At 53.4% G+C, this 15607-nt stretch overlaps 1 protein-coding gene across 1 annotated transcript in view; it reads left to right on the top strand.

Annotated features, from left to right (window-relative positions):
* The window catches only part of LOC144889717 (uncharacterized), a 42889-nt gene that overhangs the window by 13665 nt on the left and 13617 nt on the right, over positions 1–15607 (top strand). Inside the window, exon 4 of the mRNA XM_078770900.1 lies at positions 10527–10691. Coding sequence (XP_078627026.1) covers positions 10527–10691 — 165 coding nt within the window. The remainder of the gene's footprint in view (positions 1–10526; positions 10692–15607) is intronic.

Below are 15607 nucleotides of genomic sequence, written 5' to 3'. Positions count from 1 at the left end.
GCTGCTGCCGGGCCGACCACGGCTCGGTGACCTTGCCCATCGCGAAGATCAGCGGCTTGTGGTCGACGAAGGCAGTGAACGCACGGCCCTCGAGCAGATGGCGGAAGTGCCTGACCGCCAAGTGAAGCCCGAGCAACTCGCGGTCGAAGGTACTGTAACGGCGTTCGGGTGGGCGAAGCTGCCGGCTAAAGAACGCCAGCGGTTGCCAAGCTCCACGCACCCATTGCTCGTGCACCGCGCCCACCGCGTAATCCGAGGCATCGGTGGTGAGGGCGATCGGTGCATCGGGCGCCGGGTGCGCGAGCATGGTGGCGTTAGCCAAGGCGAGCTTCGCGCCCGTGAACACCATGTCCATCTGCTCGGTCCAGGTAACGTCGCCTTTGCCCGGCTTACCTCGGAGAGCTTCGTGCAGGGGGCGCAGGAGCTGGGCGATACGGGGCAGGAACCGATGGTAAAAGTTCACCATGCCCAGGAACTCCTGCAGCCCTCTGATCATGCGGGGGTGCGGAAACCCCTTCACCGCCTCCACCTTGGCCGGCAGGGGGACGGCTCCGTGCCTGGTGACACGGTGCCCCAGAAAATCGATTATGGTGGCGCCGAACCGGCACTTTGCGGGGTTCACAATCAGGCCATGCTGGCCCAGGCGTTCGAAGAGCGTGCGGAGGTGGCGTAGGTGCTCTTCGCGGGACGCGCTGGCGACGAGGATATCGTCCAGGTAGACATAGACAAAATCCAAGTCACGCAGGACGCTGTCCATCAGTCGCTGGAACGCCTGAGCCGCATTCTTCAGACCGAAGGGCATGCGCAGGAACTCGAAGAGTCTGAATGGCGTGATGACCGCCGTCTTCGGGACGTCCTCCGGCCTGACGGGGACCTGATGGTAGCCGCGTATGAGGTCCACCTTCGAGAAGAAGGACATGCCCGCCAAACGGGTGGAAAAGTCCTGAATGTGGGGGACGGGGTAGCGGTCGGGAGTCGTGGCGTCATTGAGATGGCGATAGTCCCCGCACGGTCGCCATCCCCCGCCGGGCTTCGGCATGATGTGCAGCGGCGACACCCAAGCGCTCTCTGAGCGCCGAACGATGCCGAGTCGCTCCAGGGTAGCGAACCCCGCTTTTGCCACCGCCAGCTTCGTCGGCTCGAGGCGGCGTGCCCGGGCGTAGACCGGTGGCCCGACGGTGGGGATGTGATGGGCCACCCCGTGCTTGACGGCCCCCGCCGAGAAGGTGGGCCGCGTGAGGGCCGGGAAGCCGGCGAGGAGGCGGGTGAATGCGTCCGCTGCCGGAAGCGTACAGACCAACGTGGCCGGAACCGAACCGTTCGGCAAGCCGCTTGGCAAGCCGCTCGTTGAGCTGGGCAACGCACAAGCGAGCGAGCTGAACGTCTCGGCCTGGACAAGACGTCTGCGCTTGACGTCGACCAGGAGCCCATTAGCGCACAGGAAGTCCGCGCCAAGCAGTGCCATGGGCACGTCGGTGGTGACGAACGTCCATCGGAAAACCTGCCCTCCGAACCGCAGAGAGAGGCAGCGTTTTCCATACGTACGGTTGGGCGTCCCGTTCGCGGCAAGCAGCGCGGGGCCCCCACCCACGGCGTGCTTGTCTGACGTGCCGGCGGGAATGACACTCACCTGCGCTCCCGTGTCGCACAGGTAACGGCGCCCGGAGAAGGTGTCCGTTATGAACAGCAGGCTGCTCGAACGGCCGGCGCTCATCGCCACTATTGAGCGCCGGCCCAGGCGTTTCCCGACCCGTTGAAGGAGCATGGCGGATGACACTGCCGAGCTTCGTGGCCGAACTTGGCATGGAACCAGCACCAGGTGGTGGAGCTGGAGGAGCGCGGCTGGCTCCGCCAGGCCGGTGGAGTTGGCGGGTTTCCCCGCGGTGGCGGTTTTCGCCGCGGCGGTGGGCGGGGCGTGGCGGCGGTCACGAGGTGCGTATTAGCATGCTGCGTATGCTGTATAAGCTGATGCTGTGGATCAGCAGCATCAGCAGCAGCATCAGCAGCATCAGCCACGAGGGCCGTGACGGCCACGCCGACTCTCGCCCGCGTGTCCGAAGCGGCGAAGTACTTGTCCGCCTCGGCTGCCAATGCTCGGGGTTCCGTTAGCCCGGTCCCGGCCAACGCGAGGCGAACCTGCGCTGGAAGTTGGCGACGGAAAAGTGCTCGGAATAGAGAACCGGGGGCTTCGTTGCCCAACAGTGACAGCATATGGTCCATTCGGACCGACGGGCGCGTGTCACCGAGCTCGGGGAGATCCAGGAGGCGGTCGGCCCATGCGTCGTTCGTGAGGCCGAACGTGGCTAGGAGTAGCCGCTTGAGTGCCTCGTACTAGTGGCCGTCCGGTGGGTGGCGAATGACGGACACAACTCGAGCGGCCGTGCCGGGCCCGAGGGAGGCGACGATGTGGCAATAGCGCGTGTCATCGCCGGTGAGGCGCCGAAGCTGAAATTGGGCTTCGGCCACGAACCAGACTTCGGCCTGAGCCTCCCAAAATTCGGGAAGTTTGATGACGTTGGCCATGGCAATGGCGTCGCATGTGGAAGGATCGCTCCGGCAGATCCAACGTCAAGGGGGTCACCAGTAAAGCGCGGCGTTACGCGCGCTGCTTGCGAGCAAGGAGGAAGCGGACAAGCGGTAACTTATAAGCGTCTTTATTTCAGGAGCTCACTGTAACACTGGCGCGCTCCGGGCTGCGCGCCCAGTGTATATCATGAGGCCACGCCTACCCCTCTGGCGTGGCCACCGCCCACTTGGTGCGCGGAATGATGTCACCACGCCAGTGGGCTTTTGTGTCCGCCACAATATAGAATTTGATCGTGATATTCCAGGCATGAATGGATTAACCCAAATTTTCCCATTTGATTCACTTGGAGATTATGCACATCACCAGCAATCTAATATAATCTTCTTCTTCTTTCAAATGCAGCACAATGCTGCCAGGTAGCAATGCCCTCTGTAGGTAATGGTAGGAATTACATTTTTTGGTTAAGGGATAACAAATCCTATTCTGGAAAAAGGACACTGTGGGTTATTTAATGTGCACCAAGTAATGCTGGCAGATGGGATTCCCAGTTTAACATCCATCCAAGGGACAGCAACACACATTGATGAATCACCCTGCCTGTGAAACACCAGGATGACAATTGTAAGGAAATTCATTCACAATATGGTGTGGAATATTTATGGGGTTTGCTAGGAATGTCCTTTGACAGCATAATAGAAAGGACCCATGGAAATTCCACATAATATAAAATGTGACTTCAATTCTTCAACCCGTCCTTCCCTCCCAGCCCCAACTACTCAACCCAAAATCTTCCACCCCTCTCCCCAACCTAAGTTCTCAAAACCCATCTGCCAGCTCTCTGTCCCCTTTCTGTCCCCTCCCACCGCAACTCTCTGTCCTCTCCACCCCCCTTTCTTCTTCAAATCCTCAACCCCCCCCCCCCCAACCCTTCCTTCCGGTTTTGTTCCGGTTCTGGTTTCCCAACCCTTCCTTACAGCTCCCGCTTCTGGTTTTGCCGGCGAGGTTGTGTTTTTCCATGCTATCCACGCTATCGAAATAAAGTGTTTTTCCTGTTTGTATTTTTGTCAAAACAGTATTTTTATTTTACGGTGTGTGTGCCTACTGTGTGTTTCTCGGAAGATCTCGGTGTAAATAGTGCATACCTGTATTTAATCGTCGGTTGTTTCCTGCTGCGTTTTACAGGCCTGGTCCCTCGAAGCTTTGTTGTCTCCTCTCGGCGGTCGTTTTTGGTCCATTTACTTTCGTTCTCTCACTGTTTTTTCCAGTCTTTCTTTTCACCCCATACTTCCCCGAACATCTTACCCTTTGTTTAAAGTCTTAATTTTTTTTTTTTAACTCAGAAAAAAACAAATAATCCAATTTACCTCTTTGTTCGTGTTTGTTCGTTCTTCGACCATGTGTTTCGCCCCACCAATTTTTTTTCTCTCCTTCCTTCATAACTCAATCCTCTCCAGCCGACACCTTTCCAATTCTAGTTTTCACCATACTCCTTCAACTTTCTCCTTCTTCCTCTGATCCACTTTCACCTAACCTTCAAAAAAACATATTAACGAAGATTGTAAAAAGTAGACCTTTCCTCCCATACCAACACATTTGCTTGTAAACCTCCCTGTTCCTTCGTTCTCTGGTCTCCTGACTGTCAGTCTCCTATTCTTCTGTTCCTGCTTTTGAACCTGTGCTGGAATCATTAATCCCCCTTAGGAATCATTCATGCCCTTATTTAGGGAATTTCCCCAGATAGTTTTGACAGTTTAGTTTTAAAATGTTTATACTTTCCCCTGAAGTGTTGTATTCTGTTGTATATTATAACACACTTTTCGTCTTCTTCTTTAAAAGTTGCTTTCGATTTGCTCACCAAATCCCTGCATTTCAAATAAAAATTCAATCTCTAAAAGTTCTTCCTTCCTACATTCCCGAAACTCACCTGCATTCCACCCCTCCTCCAACATATTCAAACGGATCTCTGACTCAAAAATCACAAGAAACTGATTTTGCAATAAATGTTCATTTTCCATTCATCGTCAAACACTTTCGAAAATTCAAACTCACCCCTCCCCTCATAAACTCCCCCCTCACCCATCCCTTTCAAATCTCCCCCCTTGCCACTCCTCATAAACTCCCCCCTCGCCCCTCCCCTCCTAAACTCCCCACGAACCCCTCCCCTCCTAAACTCCCTCCTCACCCCGCCCCTCCTAAATCCCTCCCCTCCCCTTCAAACCTCCCCACCCTCCTTTTTTCTCCAATTCTCCCCTCTCACCTCTCCTCCTCAAAACGTCCTCACCACTTCCTCTCCCTTCCAACTCTTACCTCCATCTACTCCAACCTTCTTCCTCGCTCTGCCCCCAATCAAACAACACCTCACTGTGCCTTACCCAATCACCATTAAACCTTTTGTCCTCCTCATCCTTCCCTTTCTCATAGCTCTTCTGAAATCTCTGACACACTATCAACAGCTCTCCCTACCTCCTCTTCCTCTTCCTCATCCTACCCTACCCCTCCCCTCCCCTGTCCTGTATCCAATGCTCCCCCTTCCTCTTCCTTAACGGTATGGACCTCTAGCATTCGGGGCCTTCGCTCAAACCTGACTGATCTCTCCATATAGGTTGCTTCTGACAAACCAGACATAATCTGCTCAACAGAAACTTTCCTCCTTCAAGATGTCTCTGATTCCTTAATATCTCTCCCTGGTTACTCCCTCATACGGTGTGATAGACCTGAGCCTCGTGCTGGCGGTGGGGTTGCTATCTTTATCAAAAACTCTCTTCCTCACCCTCCCTGCACGGCTCTCTCTCCACCTCACCCCCAGGAGTACCTCTGGCTACGACTTCCCCTTCGCTTCCACCTTTTGTTCATATCAGAAGTGTGTTGTATGTGTGTTGTACATACGTGTGTTGTACCGTCCACTAAACAGTGATGACTCCATCTACATCTCGCTGTCTGATAACATGGACCAATTTCTATCGACTCCTCCCAACTCTCTCTTCCTCATATGTGGTGATTTCAACTGTCATCATGCCAGCTGGCTGGGTGTGGGTACCTTTCACGCCAGCCATGGCACCTCAGCAAGGGACTTCTGCGACCAACTGGGACTGACACAATCTGTCAATTTCCTGACCCGGATCTCAGTCAATGGAGCATCTTCTCTTCTGGACTTGGTTATGACTAACTTCCCTGAAAATGTCTGCTGCTCTTCTTCTGCTCCAATCAGCTCATCTGATCATGTGCTTGTTAAAGTGGACATCTCTCTGGCCATTCTCAGAGAGCCTCCTCAGCGTCGAAGAGTCTGGCATTTCACTCAGGCCAACTGGCATGGTCTTCAAGCAGCCATCAATCATCTGGACTGGTCTGCCATCTCTACTTCCTCTGACATCAACTCATCCTGGGAATTCTTCCAAAGTAAATTGCTCTCTCTCATGCACAGATTTATCCCATCTCGTCTACAGTTGTCTTACCTTCCTCCCGTCCATGGTACACGGAATCTTGTGGTGAGGCTGTTGCCCTGAAACAACTTGCCTTCCATGCCTGGAAGGCAAATCCAATGGATGGCAATCTCATTTCCTTTCACAAAGCCCGGAACAAGTGTGTGTCCACCTTCAGGAGAGCCAGGAAACAATGTGTCTCCACTCTCAAGACTGTCACCGTCTTACAAATCCTGGTGGTGTCTGGTCAAATCTGTTTCTGGTGTTTGTTCCCCCTCCATCCCCTCCCTTACCTCAAACGCCTACGCAGCTGACTCAGCACGTGAAAAAGCTGAATGCCTCAACTCTGTGTTTGCCTCAAAATCTTGTGTCCCAAACCCGTCTCTCTTTGTATCCACCGTACCCAGTCATACTCAGCTGCTCTTGGACTCTGTGTCCTTCTCTCCCGACAAGGTGGAGAAATGTCTGTCAATCCTCGACGCTGATTCTGCAACTGGACCAGACGGCATCAGCTCACGGGTCCTAAAATCCTGCTCTGCCACTCTTTCACACCCTCTCTCTGTTCTCTTCACCCTCTGTTTTGCTCAGGGTCATCTGCCATCAGCTTAGAAATCAGCCAACATTACCGCTTTACACAAAAAATGTGCAAAAACAATCCTTGCAACTACAGACCAATCAGCCTGCTCCCAATTATCAGCAAAGTCAGGGAATCCATCATTGATTCGGATATCAAATCCTTCCTCTTATCCAATGGCTTGATCTCTGATCATCAATTAGGTTTTAGACCAGGTCACTCTAATCTGGACATGCTGCTTCTGCTTTCTCAACAATGGATGGAGGTCCTCAATGCCAAACAGGAAATAAGAGCTGTCTCCCTTGACATATCACGTGCCTTCGATACGGTCTGGCGCCCCGCTCTGATTACCAAACTCTCCTCCTATAGTATCCATGGAAATCTCCAAGCATGGCTTGCGGACTTCTTCTCTGGTCGTAGTCAATGTGTGGCCCTGAATGAATTTCTCTCATCGCCCCTTCCTGTTCAGGCTGGAGTTCCCCAAGGTAGTGTTCTGGGCCCTATGCTTTTTCTGGTCTTCATCAATGATCTCCCTGTCTCTCTGGAAAATCCTCTCTATCTCTTTGCTGATGACTCTGCTCTCTGTCGCTCCATACCTCATCCCTCAAATCGGCAGACTGCAGCCTCCTTACTCTCTGCAGACCTGGACAAAATCATAGACTCGTCAAACAAGTGGACCATGTCTTTCAATCCTGACAAATCTCACACTCTTACTCTGTCTCTCCGAAAAGACCGTCTGGACAACCCTCCCATCTACTTTCTCGGCAAACGTCTCCAAGAAGTTCTGTCAGTCAAGCTCTTGGATCTCACTATCTGCCATGATCTTTCCTGGGAAAACCACATTTCCAAGCTGGCCTCCAAATCCAGTCGCCGACTGGGCATTCTCTGTTGTTCGAAGTCCTTCCTTGGCACATCTGAGCTCCTCACCACATAAAAGGCTTTCATCTGCAGCTCATTGGATTACTGCTCTCCCCGCTGGGCTTGTGCTCCTGCTTCACACCTAGCTCGGCTTCACGCTGTTGAAACCAAAGCTTTCAGAATCATTGCAATCTACCACGATGAAGCTAACTCTGAGGGCCTTTCATTCACTCACGGCAGGCAGGTTGGTGGTCTTTCTGTCTTCTACCAACTCCTCTCCGGCCTGCCCCCCCCCCCCAGCTCTCTCTTCGCTCTGTCCCCCAAATACTCCTAGAGGTCGCTCAAGATCTCCCAGCAAGCCACTTCTGGTGAAACTGCCAAAATCAAAACTCTCTGCTAACCTTCACTCTTTCATTCATTTTTCCCCCACCTCTGGAACAAACTCCCCCACTCTCTTCAATCCCACTCCTCCCTCCAGGTCTTTAAAACAGCTGCTCACCACCATCTCTTGTCTTCCCCCATTCAAAACATTGACCTTTTCTACTGCTGTTAATTCACCCCAGAGCCACTTTTGTGAAATTCCGACTTCTTTCGTGGAAGTCCTTGCAGTGTCCATGCGTTTTATACCTCTCCCACCCCCACCCCCTTCCCACGCCTACTTCCCCCAAGCCCCCTCCCTTCCACAGATCCCCTGATGTCCCTGCTCTCAAATGTTGAACCTGTGTGCTTCCCCCCTCTCTCCATCTTGTTTCCTGTCCCTTTATTACCCTCGCCAGAGGAGAGTCCGTTTGTCTGTTTGTCTGTTTGTTTGTTTGTCCGCACAGAATAAATATGATTTTCTCTGCAACCGATTTTCACTATAGGTGCAACTCCACCAGTAAAATTTTTAAGGATAATTATGACGTCTTGGTCACGTGGTTCGGCCGCCATCTTGGAAAAATCGAAAAACTTTGCACCTCTATATCCCGGAAAGCGCTGAATAAAAAAAATTGAGACATGGCTCATTGTAAAGAAATCTCCATGGGGAATAAAATATGTTAATGATAATGTCAAAGGTGCCTCCATTATGATGTCATAATTCGACAAGTACAAAACTTCATCCTATCAAGATGAAATTTCTTGAGCGCCATGTCGGAATAAACTGGTGGAGGGAAAAATAAATGATGACGTCATCGGTCACGTGGTTCGGCCACCACATTTGTTTTAACACAAACGCCTTAAAAACCACTGAAAATACATCCTGGCGAGAGTTTGCAATCTCTGATTGCTCTTTTGCTTGTTATATGTTTTATGTGTCCGTTTGTTTTTTTGTGATTAATGTTAGCTCTTACACGAGTCTCGATCTTGTATACAAAAAACAAACAAAAAAAACCCCCAAGTTCAATTTCACCCCTCCCCCAACTCTAAGCTTTACCTCCCACCCCCCCCAAAGCCTCAATCCCCATTTCCCCAATACTCTCCTTCTCACCCTCACCCACCCCAAACCCTCCTCACTCCAACTCTCTGTCCTCAACTTGCTCTTTCTTCTTTAAGTCCTCAACACCTCCCCCCCCCCCCCCCCACCCCACCCTCTCCATCCCCACTTCATCCTAGGTCTGCAGCTCCACCTTATTTTTCAAGTCCTCAACCCATCTCTCAAAGCTTCAATTTCACTCTCCCAACTTCTGTCCCTTGTCACCCCCTCCAATCCATCTCTCTGTCCTCCACTTACCCATTTTCTTCAAGTCCTCAACTCCCACTCCTGCCTTCCCAACTCCTCAACCCTCCCACCCCCCAAAGCCAATGTCTTTCCTGAGCAGTCATTTTTGGAAGTCAAAACTTACTGCTTTTATGCATTCATTTCCATCTTTTGTCTTTGCAACAGATTTCCAAACATAAATCATCCTGATTTCTTCTGGAAATTTTCATAGTGAAAACATCTTTATTGACATGTATTCTTCTAGCTTAACATCATGGAAATCTGATTATGCATTGTGTTCGCTGTTTTAAGCATTCCTCCACAACCATTATCAAAATGTAAGCTCACGTATGATCACGAATCCAAGTAATGAATAATTTAGTGCCTTAGAAAGGCTTAGATGATACAAACATTTTGACCTTATCCAGAACAAGTGCAGATATATTCAAAGTACACTGCCCCATACCAAATAAATAAATACCATATCGTCCAACAGCTGCCTGCAATGGATGAGATGGGTAAGATGGATACAGCTGTGTCTTCAGCGCCCGGCGATGCCGCCATGCAGCACATAGAGACGGTATGTACAATAATCGATTATTGTACATACCGGGAGGGAGTGGTGTACAATAATCGATTAATTGCATAATTAAAATAAATACATAATAATCATAAAATAATTACTTTCCTAATCAATATTGGCTAATAGCATACCCAAACCACTAGTGTTTCCTCCGAAGCTGTAGCCTTTTGAAAACGAATTAAATAATTAGTTAGTTAAATAAATAAATCAATAATTGATGAATTCATTAATCAATAAAAAAAAAAAATCGAATAATTGATTCATCAATAAATCAAACATATCCTTTATAGCCATATCACTTGGTCATTGTCGTGTCCAAATATCAGCTTCCTAGCTCAAAAGGTGCCTGAGATATTGCCCAGATGAGAACGAAAATATATAAGTACTAAATAAATCGATAATAATTAAGTAATTAATCAATTAATTGATTAATCGAAAAATAAAAAATACCGTTTTTGCCAAAGCACGTGCTCACTATTGTGCACAAATGTCAGCTTCCTAGCTCAAAGGATGGCTGAGATATCACCCAGACAAGGAAACAAGAAAGAAAACAAACGGAGTGAAAACTGAATACTCCCGTTTAGCGCTCGTCATCACCGGGCCCCCTGCGTTGGCCGGCGATGACGTCATGCAGCGCCTGAAGATGGAATAGGAAAGGAGCGGTATGCAATAATGTTTCCTCCAAAGGACAAAGTGCCTTTGATCTGCAGTAAGACAACAATTGGTTGGGATTAAATCCATGTTAATGGAAACACAGGACTGGCAGATCAATGTTAATTAATTGGTGTATCTTCACCACATTGGATGTAGATTTGTATTATTGATGAGAAAAATATTGAACAATGAAAATACTCAACTTGCTGCCTTTCTGCACACATGTTTTAAAGGTTCCTCCAGATGCTTTGTGGACCTTTTGGTCTCAGTTGCAACACAGATTTTCGGGTGTGGTGCCATATTGGGAGTAATCATCTGGATGCTGGTGAAGTTAGCAAGAAGGGCAAGGGCACAGAAAGCTGAGAGTGAAACTGGACGCTTCATAATGGAATATAAAGGTGAAGATATCATTTACATTAAACCTTCATTTGTTATATTTTGTTTCTTTGTTTATCCTGTAATTAATGTCGTCATGCTGCTTTCCCCTCCCCTCTCCTCGCATTGCCTTAGCTTCCCCTCTGCTCATGCTGCCTTCCCCTTCCCTCTTCTCATGCTGCCTTCCCATCCCCTCTACCATCCCCTTCCCCTCCTCTCCATCCTCCCCTTTCCCTTCCTTTCCCCCTGCCCACACTCTCCACTCCTCTCCTCTCCCCCTTCCCCTCCATGTCCCACAATCTCCCCCTCCCCTCTCCCAACCACTACCCCTCCTTCCCCCCACCCTTCCTACTCCCCTCCCCTCTCCCTCCTCCTCCTCCTCCTCTCTCCCTCTCCTCTCTTAATTCCCATCATGAACACCCAGGTACCTTTACGAGTTAAATAACAAAACTGGCTTCTAAATGTTGTCATACAGTACTTGCAATTCAAATAATAATATTCAAATAATTTTAACTAGAAGTGAAAAATATTTTAAGTGAAAATTCATACTGGAGTAAAAAATAAAAGATGAACCTGTGGAGCTATGCTCGCACGATAAAGCCGGACAAAATGGACGACACCAGGAACGAAGTTTCACTGAGCTATTTATTCGAGCTCAACTCGAAAGAACTCAAAAGCACTGAATAGCCCGTTAACACGGGCGGCAATTTATATCAAAAGTTCACCACACAAAAGCCACGCCTCTCAGGCGGGGCGTGGTATGCAAATAAGTCAGCCACGCCTCTCAACGGGGCGTGGTATGCAAATCGAGAGTCCGCCCGGGCAAGGCAAGTCCGGACACGTCCGGGCGAGTCCGGGCAAGTGACCGCCCGCCGGTTACGTCATCGGCCGGTGCAAGGTGATTGTGTCATGCTTCCGGTAACTGCTACATGCGCCCCCCCAGAATTAACTTGCACCGGGAGAGTCAGTTTGAGGGGGGTCTTGATGACCCGGCCGAAACGACCCCTGGCGATTCGTGTGGGGGTGGTAGGTGGCGTGGCGGTGGATGGTCGGGCAGGGGGCTTGGTTGACGGGGGACGGCCCCGTCGTGGAGGAAGGGCCAACCGTGGAGGTTGGTCGAGGTCCAAATGGGCCGGCTTGAGGCGGTCCACGGAGATGCGGTCCGGTTTGCCGCCGATGTCAATGATGAACGACTTGTCGTCCCTCTTCAGCACACGGAAAGGTCCATCGTACGGCGGCCGGAGCGGTCCCCGGTGTGCGTCGTTCCGGATAAAAACGTACTCCGCAGTGTGAAGTGCTGGGGGGATGTGGGGTTGGAGGCAGCCGTGGTGGGACGTGGGCATGGGGGCAAATCTCCTGGCGGCCTCCTGGAGGACCGAGCGTTGGCGAGCCGCGGACCAGGGGCCTGTGGCATCAGGGATGAACTCGCCCGGCACGCGCAGTGGCTGGCCGTAGACCAGCTCGGCAGTGGAAGCCTGGAGGTCCTCTTTAGGGCCCGTTCGAAGGCCCAATAGGACCCACGGGAGCCTGTCGGCCCAACCGTCGTCCTGGAGGCTGGCCCTGAGAGTGGCCTTCATCGAGCGGTGGAACCGCTCGCACAAGCCGTAGGCTTGGGGGTGGTAGGCCGTGGTGCGGTGTAGCTTGACCCCCAAGGCCTGGGTGACCACGCCCCATATCTCGGAGGTGAATTGCGGGCCTCTGTCGGAGGAGATGTCCGATGGGGCGCCGAAACGGGCAATCCAGGTGCCAATGAAGGCCTGCGCCACGTCGGCGGATGTTGTTGATGCCAGCGGGACAGCCTCCGTCCACCTGGTGGTCCTGTCCACCATCGTGAGGAGGTGGGTGAAGCCCTGCGAGGAGGGAAGGGGTCCCACCAGGTCCACATTGACGTAGTCGAAGCGCCGCATGGGCACGTCGAATGGTGCCAACGGGGCCTGGGTGTGCCGGTGGACCTTCGCGCGCTGGCAGGCGACACAGGCGTTGGCCCAGTCGCGGACGTCCTTACAGAGCCCGTGCCAGACGAACTTTGCTGCCACGAGCTTCTGCGACACTTTCCGGCCCAGGTGGGAAAGGCCGTGGAGGGCGTCAAATATGTGCCGCTGCCATCCGGTGGGCATGATGGGGCGAGGTTGGCCCAGGGAAACGCCGCACAGGAGAACTGTGCCTGTGTCCTCGAAGGGGACGTCGGCCAACCGCAGGCCTGTGTCCGCTGTCCGGAGGGCTTGCACCGTGGGGTCGGCGGTCTGGTCGGCCGCCATGCGGGCGAAGTCCACACCGAGGTGGACAGCGTTCGCGCCGGACCGGGAGAGGCAATCGGCCACAGCGTTGTCCTTGCCCATGATGTGCCGGATGTCCGTCGTAAATTCGGACACGGCGGAGAGGTGGCGCTGCTGGCGGGCCGACCACGGCTCTGCAACCATGGCCATGGTGAAGACCAGGGGTTTTTGGTCCACAAACGCCGTGAACGGGCGGCCCTCTAAAAGATGGCGGAAGTGGCGAACGGCCAGGTAAAGGCCGAGGAGCTGCGGTCGAAAGCGTGATACTTGCGCTCGTTAGGGTGAAGCTCCCGGCTGAAGCAGGCCAGCGGTTGCCAAGCCCCATTCACCCACTGTTGATGCACGGCGCCCACCGCGTAGTCGGAAGCGTCCGTGGTGAGGGCGATGGGTGCGTCGAGCGCCGGGTGCGTCAGCATGGTCGCGTTGGCGAGGGCCAGCTTAGCGCCTGTGAATGCCTCGTCCATCTCTTTGGTCCAGGCGACGTCGTGCTTGGCCGGCTTGCCCCGGAGGTCTTCGTACAGGGGGCACATGAGTTGGGCGGCACGAGGCACGAACCGGTGGTAGAAATTTACCATCCCCAAAAATTCCTGTAGGGCCTTGATGGAGCAAGGGCGCGGGAAACATGTGACTGCCTCCACCTTGGTAGGCAGCGGGACGGCCCCGCTTTCATGATGCGGTGCTTTAGGAAGTCGACGGCCGTTACCCCAAACTGGCATTTCGCCGGGTTGATGATGAGGCCATGCTGGCCGAGGCACTCAAAAAGCATGCGCAGGTGGATGAGGTGCTCCGCCCGGGAAGTGCTGGCGACGAGAATGTCGTCCAAGTCGACGAAAAGGAAGGTGAGGTCGCGCAGCACGCTGTGCAACAGCCACTGGAAGGCCTGGGCCACGTTCTTAAGGCCGAACGAACGGCATGCGAAGGAACTCAAAGAGGCCAAAAGGTGTAATTAACGCCGTCTTCGGCACATCGGCTGGCCGGACGGGTACCTGGTGGTAGCCCCGAATGAGGTCGACCTTGGAAAAGATCACCCGCCACGCCAAACGGGCGGAAAAGCCCTGTATGTGTGGTATCGGGTACCGGTCGGGGGTGGTGGCGTCGTTGAGGTGGCGGTAATCGCCGCATGGTCACCATCCGCCACCTGGTTTGGGCACGATGTGCAGGGGCGAGGCCCACGTGCTATTCGAGCGCCGCACAATGCCCAATCGCTCCAGCGCGTCGAATTCCGCCTTCGCCACGGCGAGTTTGGTCGGGTTGAGGTGACGAGCCCTGGCGTAGACCGGTGGACCTGTGGTCGGGATGTGGTGTTCGACGCCGTGTTTGACGGCGACAGCCGAAAACGTCGGCTGCGTGAGGGCGGGAAACTCGGCGAGCAGGCGGGTGAAATCGTCCGCGGCCGGGAGCGCGCAGGCTAGCTTGGTTGGTGCGGAGCCGCTCAATGAGCAAGCGAGCAAGCTGAAGGTCTCCGCGTTGATGAGCCGACGCCGTTTGACGTCCACCAAAAGCCCATGCGTGCACAGAAAATCTGCACCCAGCAAGGCCATGGGCACGTTCGCCGTGATGAAGTCCCACATGAAGCGCTGGCCCCCGAAGCAGAATGCCATGCTGCGTGAACCGAAGGTGCGGATGGAGGAGCCATTTGCGGCGACCAAGGCGGGGCCGCAGAGCGCGGCCTGTTTGTCCTGCACCGAGGCGGGTATCACGCTCAGCTGAGCGCCAGTGTTGCACAAAAAACGCCGCCCGGACACTGTGTCCGTAATAAACACAAGGCTGCCTGAATGGCCGACGCTCATGGCAGGCAGCGAGCGCCGGCCTGGTCGTTTCCCGACCTGCCGAAAGTGCACGGTGGGCGGCACGTTCTGGCCTTCTGCCCGAACCTGGCGTGGTAGTAGCACATGGTCCGCTCTAGTGGAGGCTCCGGCGGTCGCGTCGGGTTCGGTCGACGGGGCGTCGCGGTGGCCGATGCCGCCAGTGCCGCTAACTCGGCCGGTGGTGGCACCGGTGGTGGCGCGGGTGTTGCCTCGGTCGGCCCAGGGGTCCAGGCGGCCGCTCCGACGTGTCGCCTGGCCGAGAAAAATTTATCGGCCTCCTTGGCCAGGGCGCGAGGGTCCGTGATGGGCGAATTAGCCAAAGCTAATCGTACCTGCCCAGGTAGCTGCCGGAGGAACAGCTCGCTGAAGACGAAATCTGGGCTGTGGTCACTGAGTAGAGCAAGCATGTGGTCCATGCGTTCGGATGGACGGGCCTCACCCAGCTCCGGGAGGTCGAGCAGTTGTCGCGCGCGTTCGGTCTCCGTGAGTCCAAACGCACCGAGGAGTAGGCCTTTGAGCGCGCCGTATTTGTCGGCATTCGGCGAGTTCTGTAGGAAGCTCAGGACCCGGGCAGCAGTGGAGGCATTGAGTGCGGAGACCACATGGTGGTAGCGCGTCATGTCCTCCGTAATGTTCCGCAGGGCGAATTGAGAATCCGCTTGGGCGAACCAGACGGCTGCGTGCGATTCCCAAAAGCCAGGGAGCTTCAACGCTACAGATGACTCCATCGCCATGTTCTTGAAAAGGGGTCACCAATTGTGGAGCTATGCTCGCACGATAAAGCCGGACAAAATGGACAACACCAGGAATGAAGTTTCACTGAGCTATTTATTCTAGCTCAACTCGAAATAACTC

The sequence above is a fragment of the Myxine glutinosa genome, chromosome 1 (genome assembly GCF_964187855.1).
Source record: "Myxine glutinosa chromosome 1, kmMyxGlut1.1, whole genome shotgun sequence".
In the NCBI taxonomy this organism is placed as follows: domain Eukaryota; kingdom Metazoa; phylum Chordata; class Myxini; order Myxiniformes; family Myxinidae; genus Myxine; species Myxine glutinosa.
The sequence above is the reverse complement of the archived record's forward strand: the minus strand, read 5'-3'. Positions and strand labels throughout refer to the sequence as shown.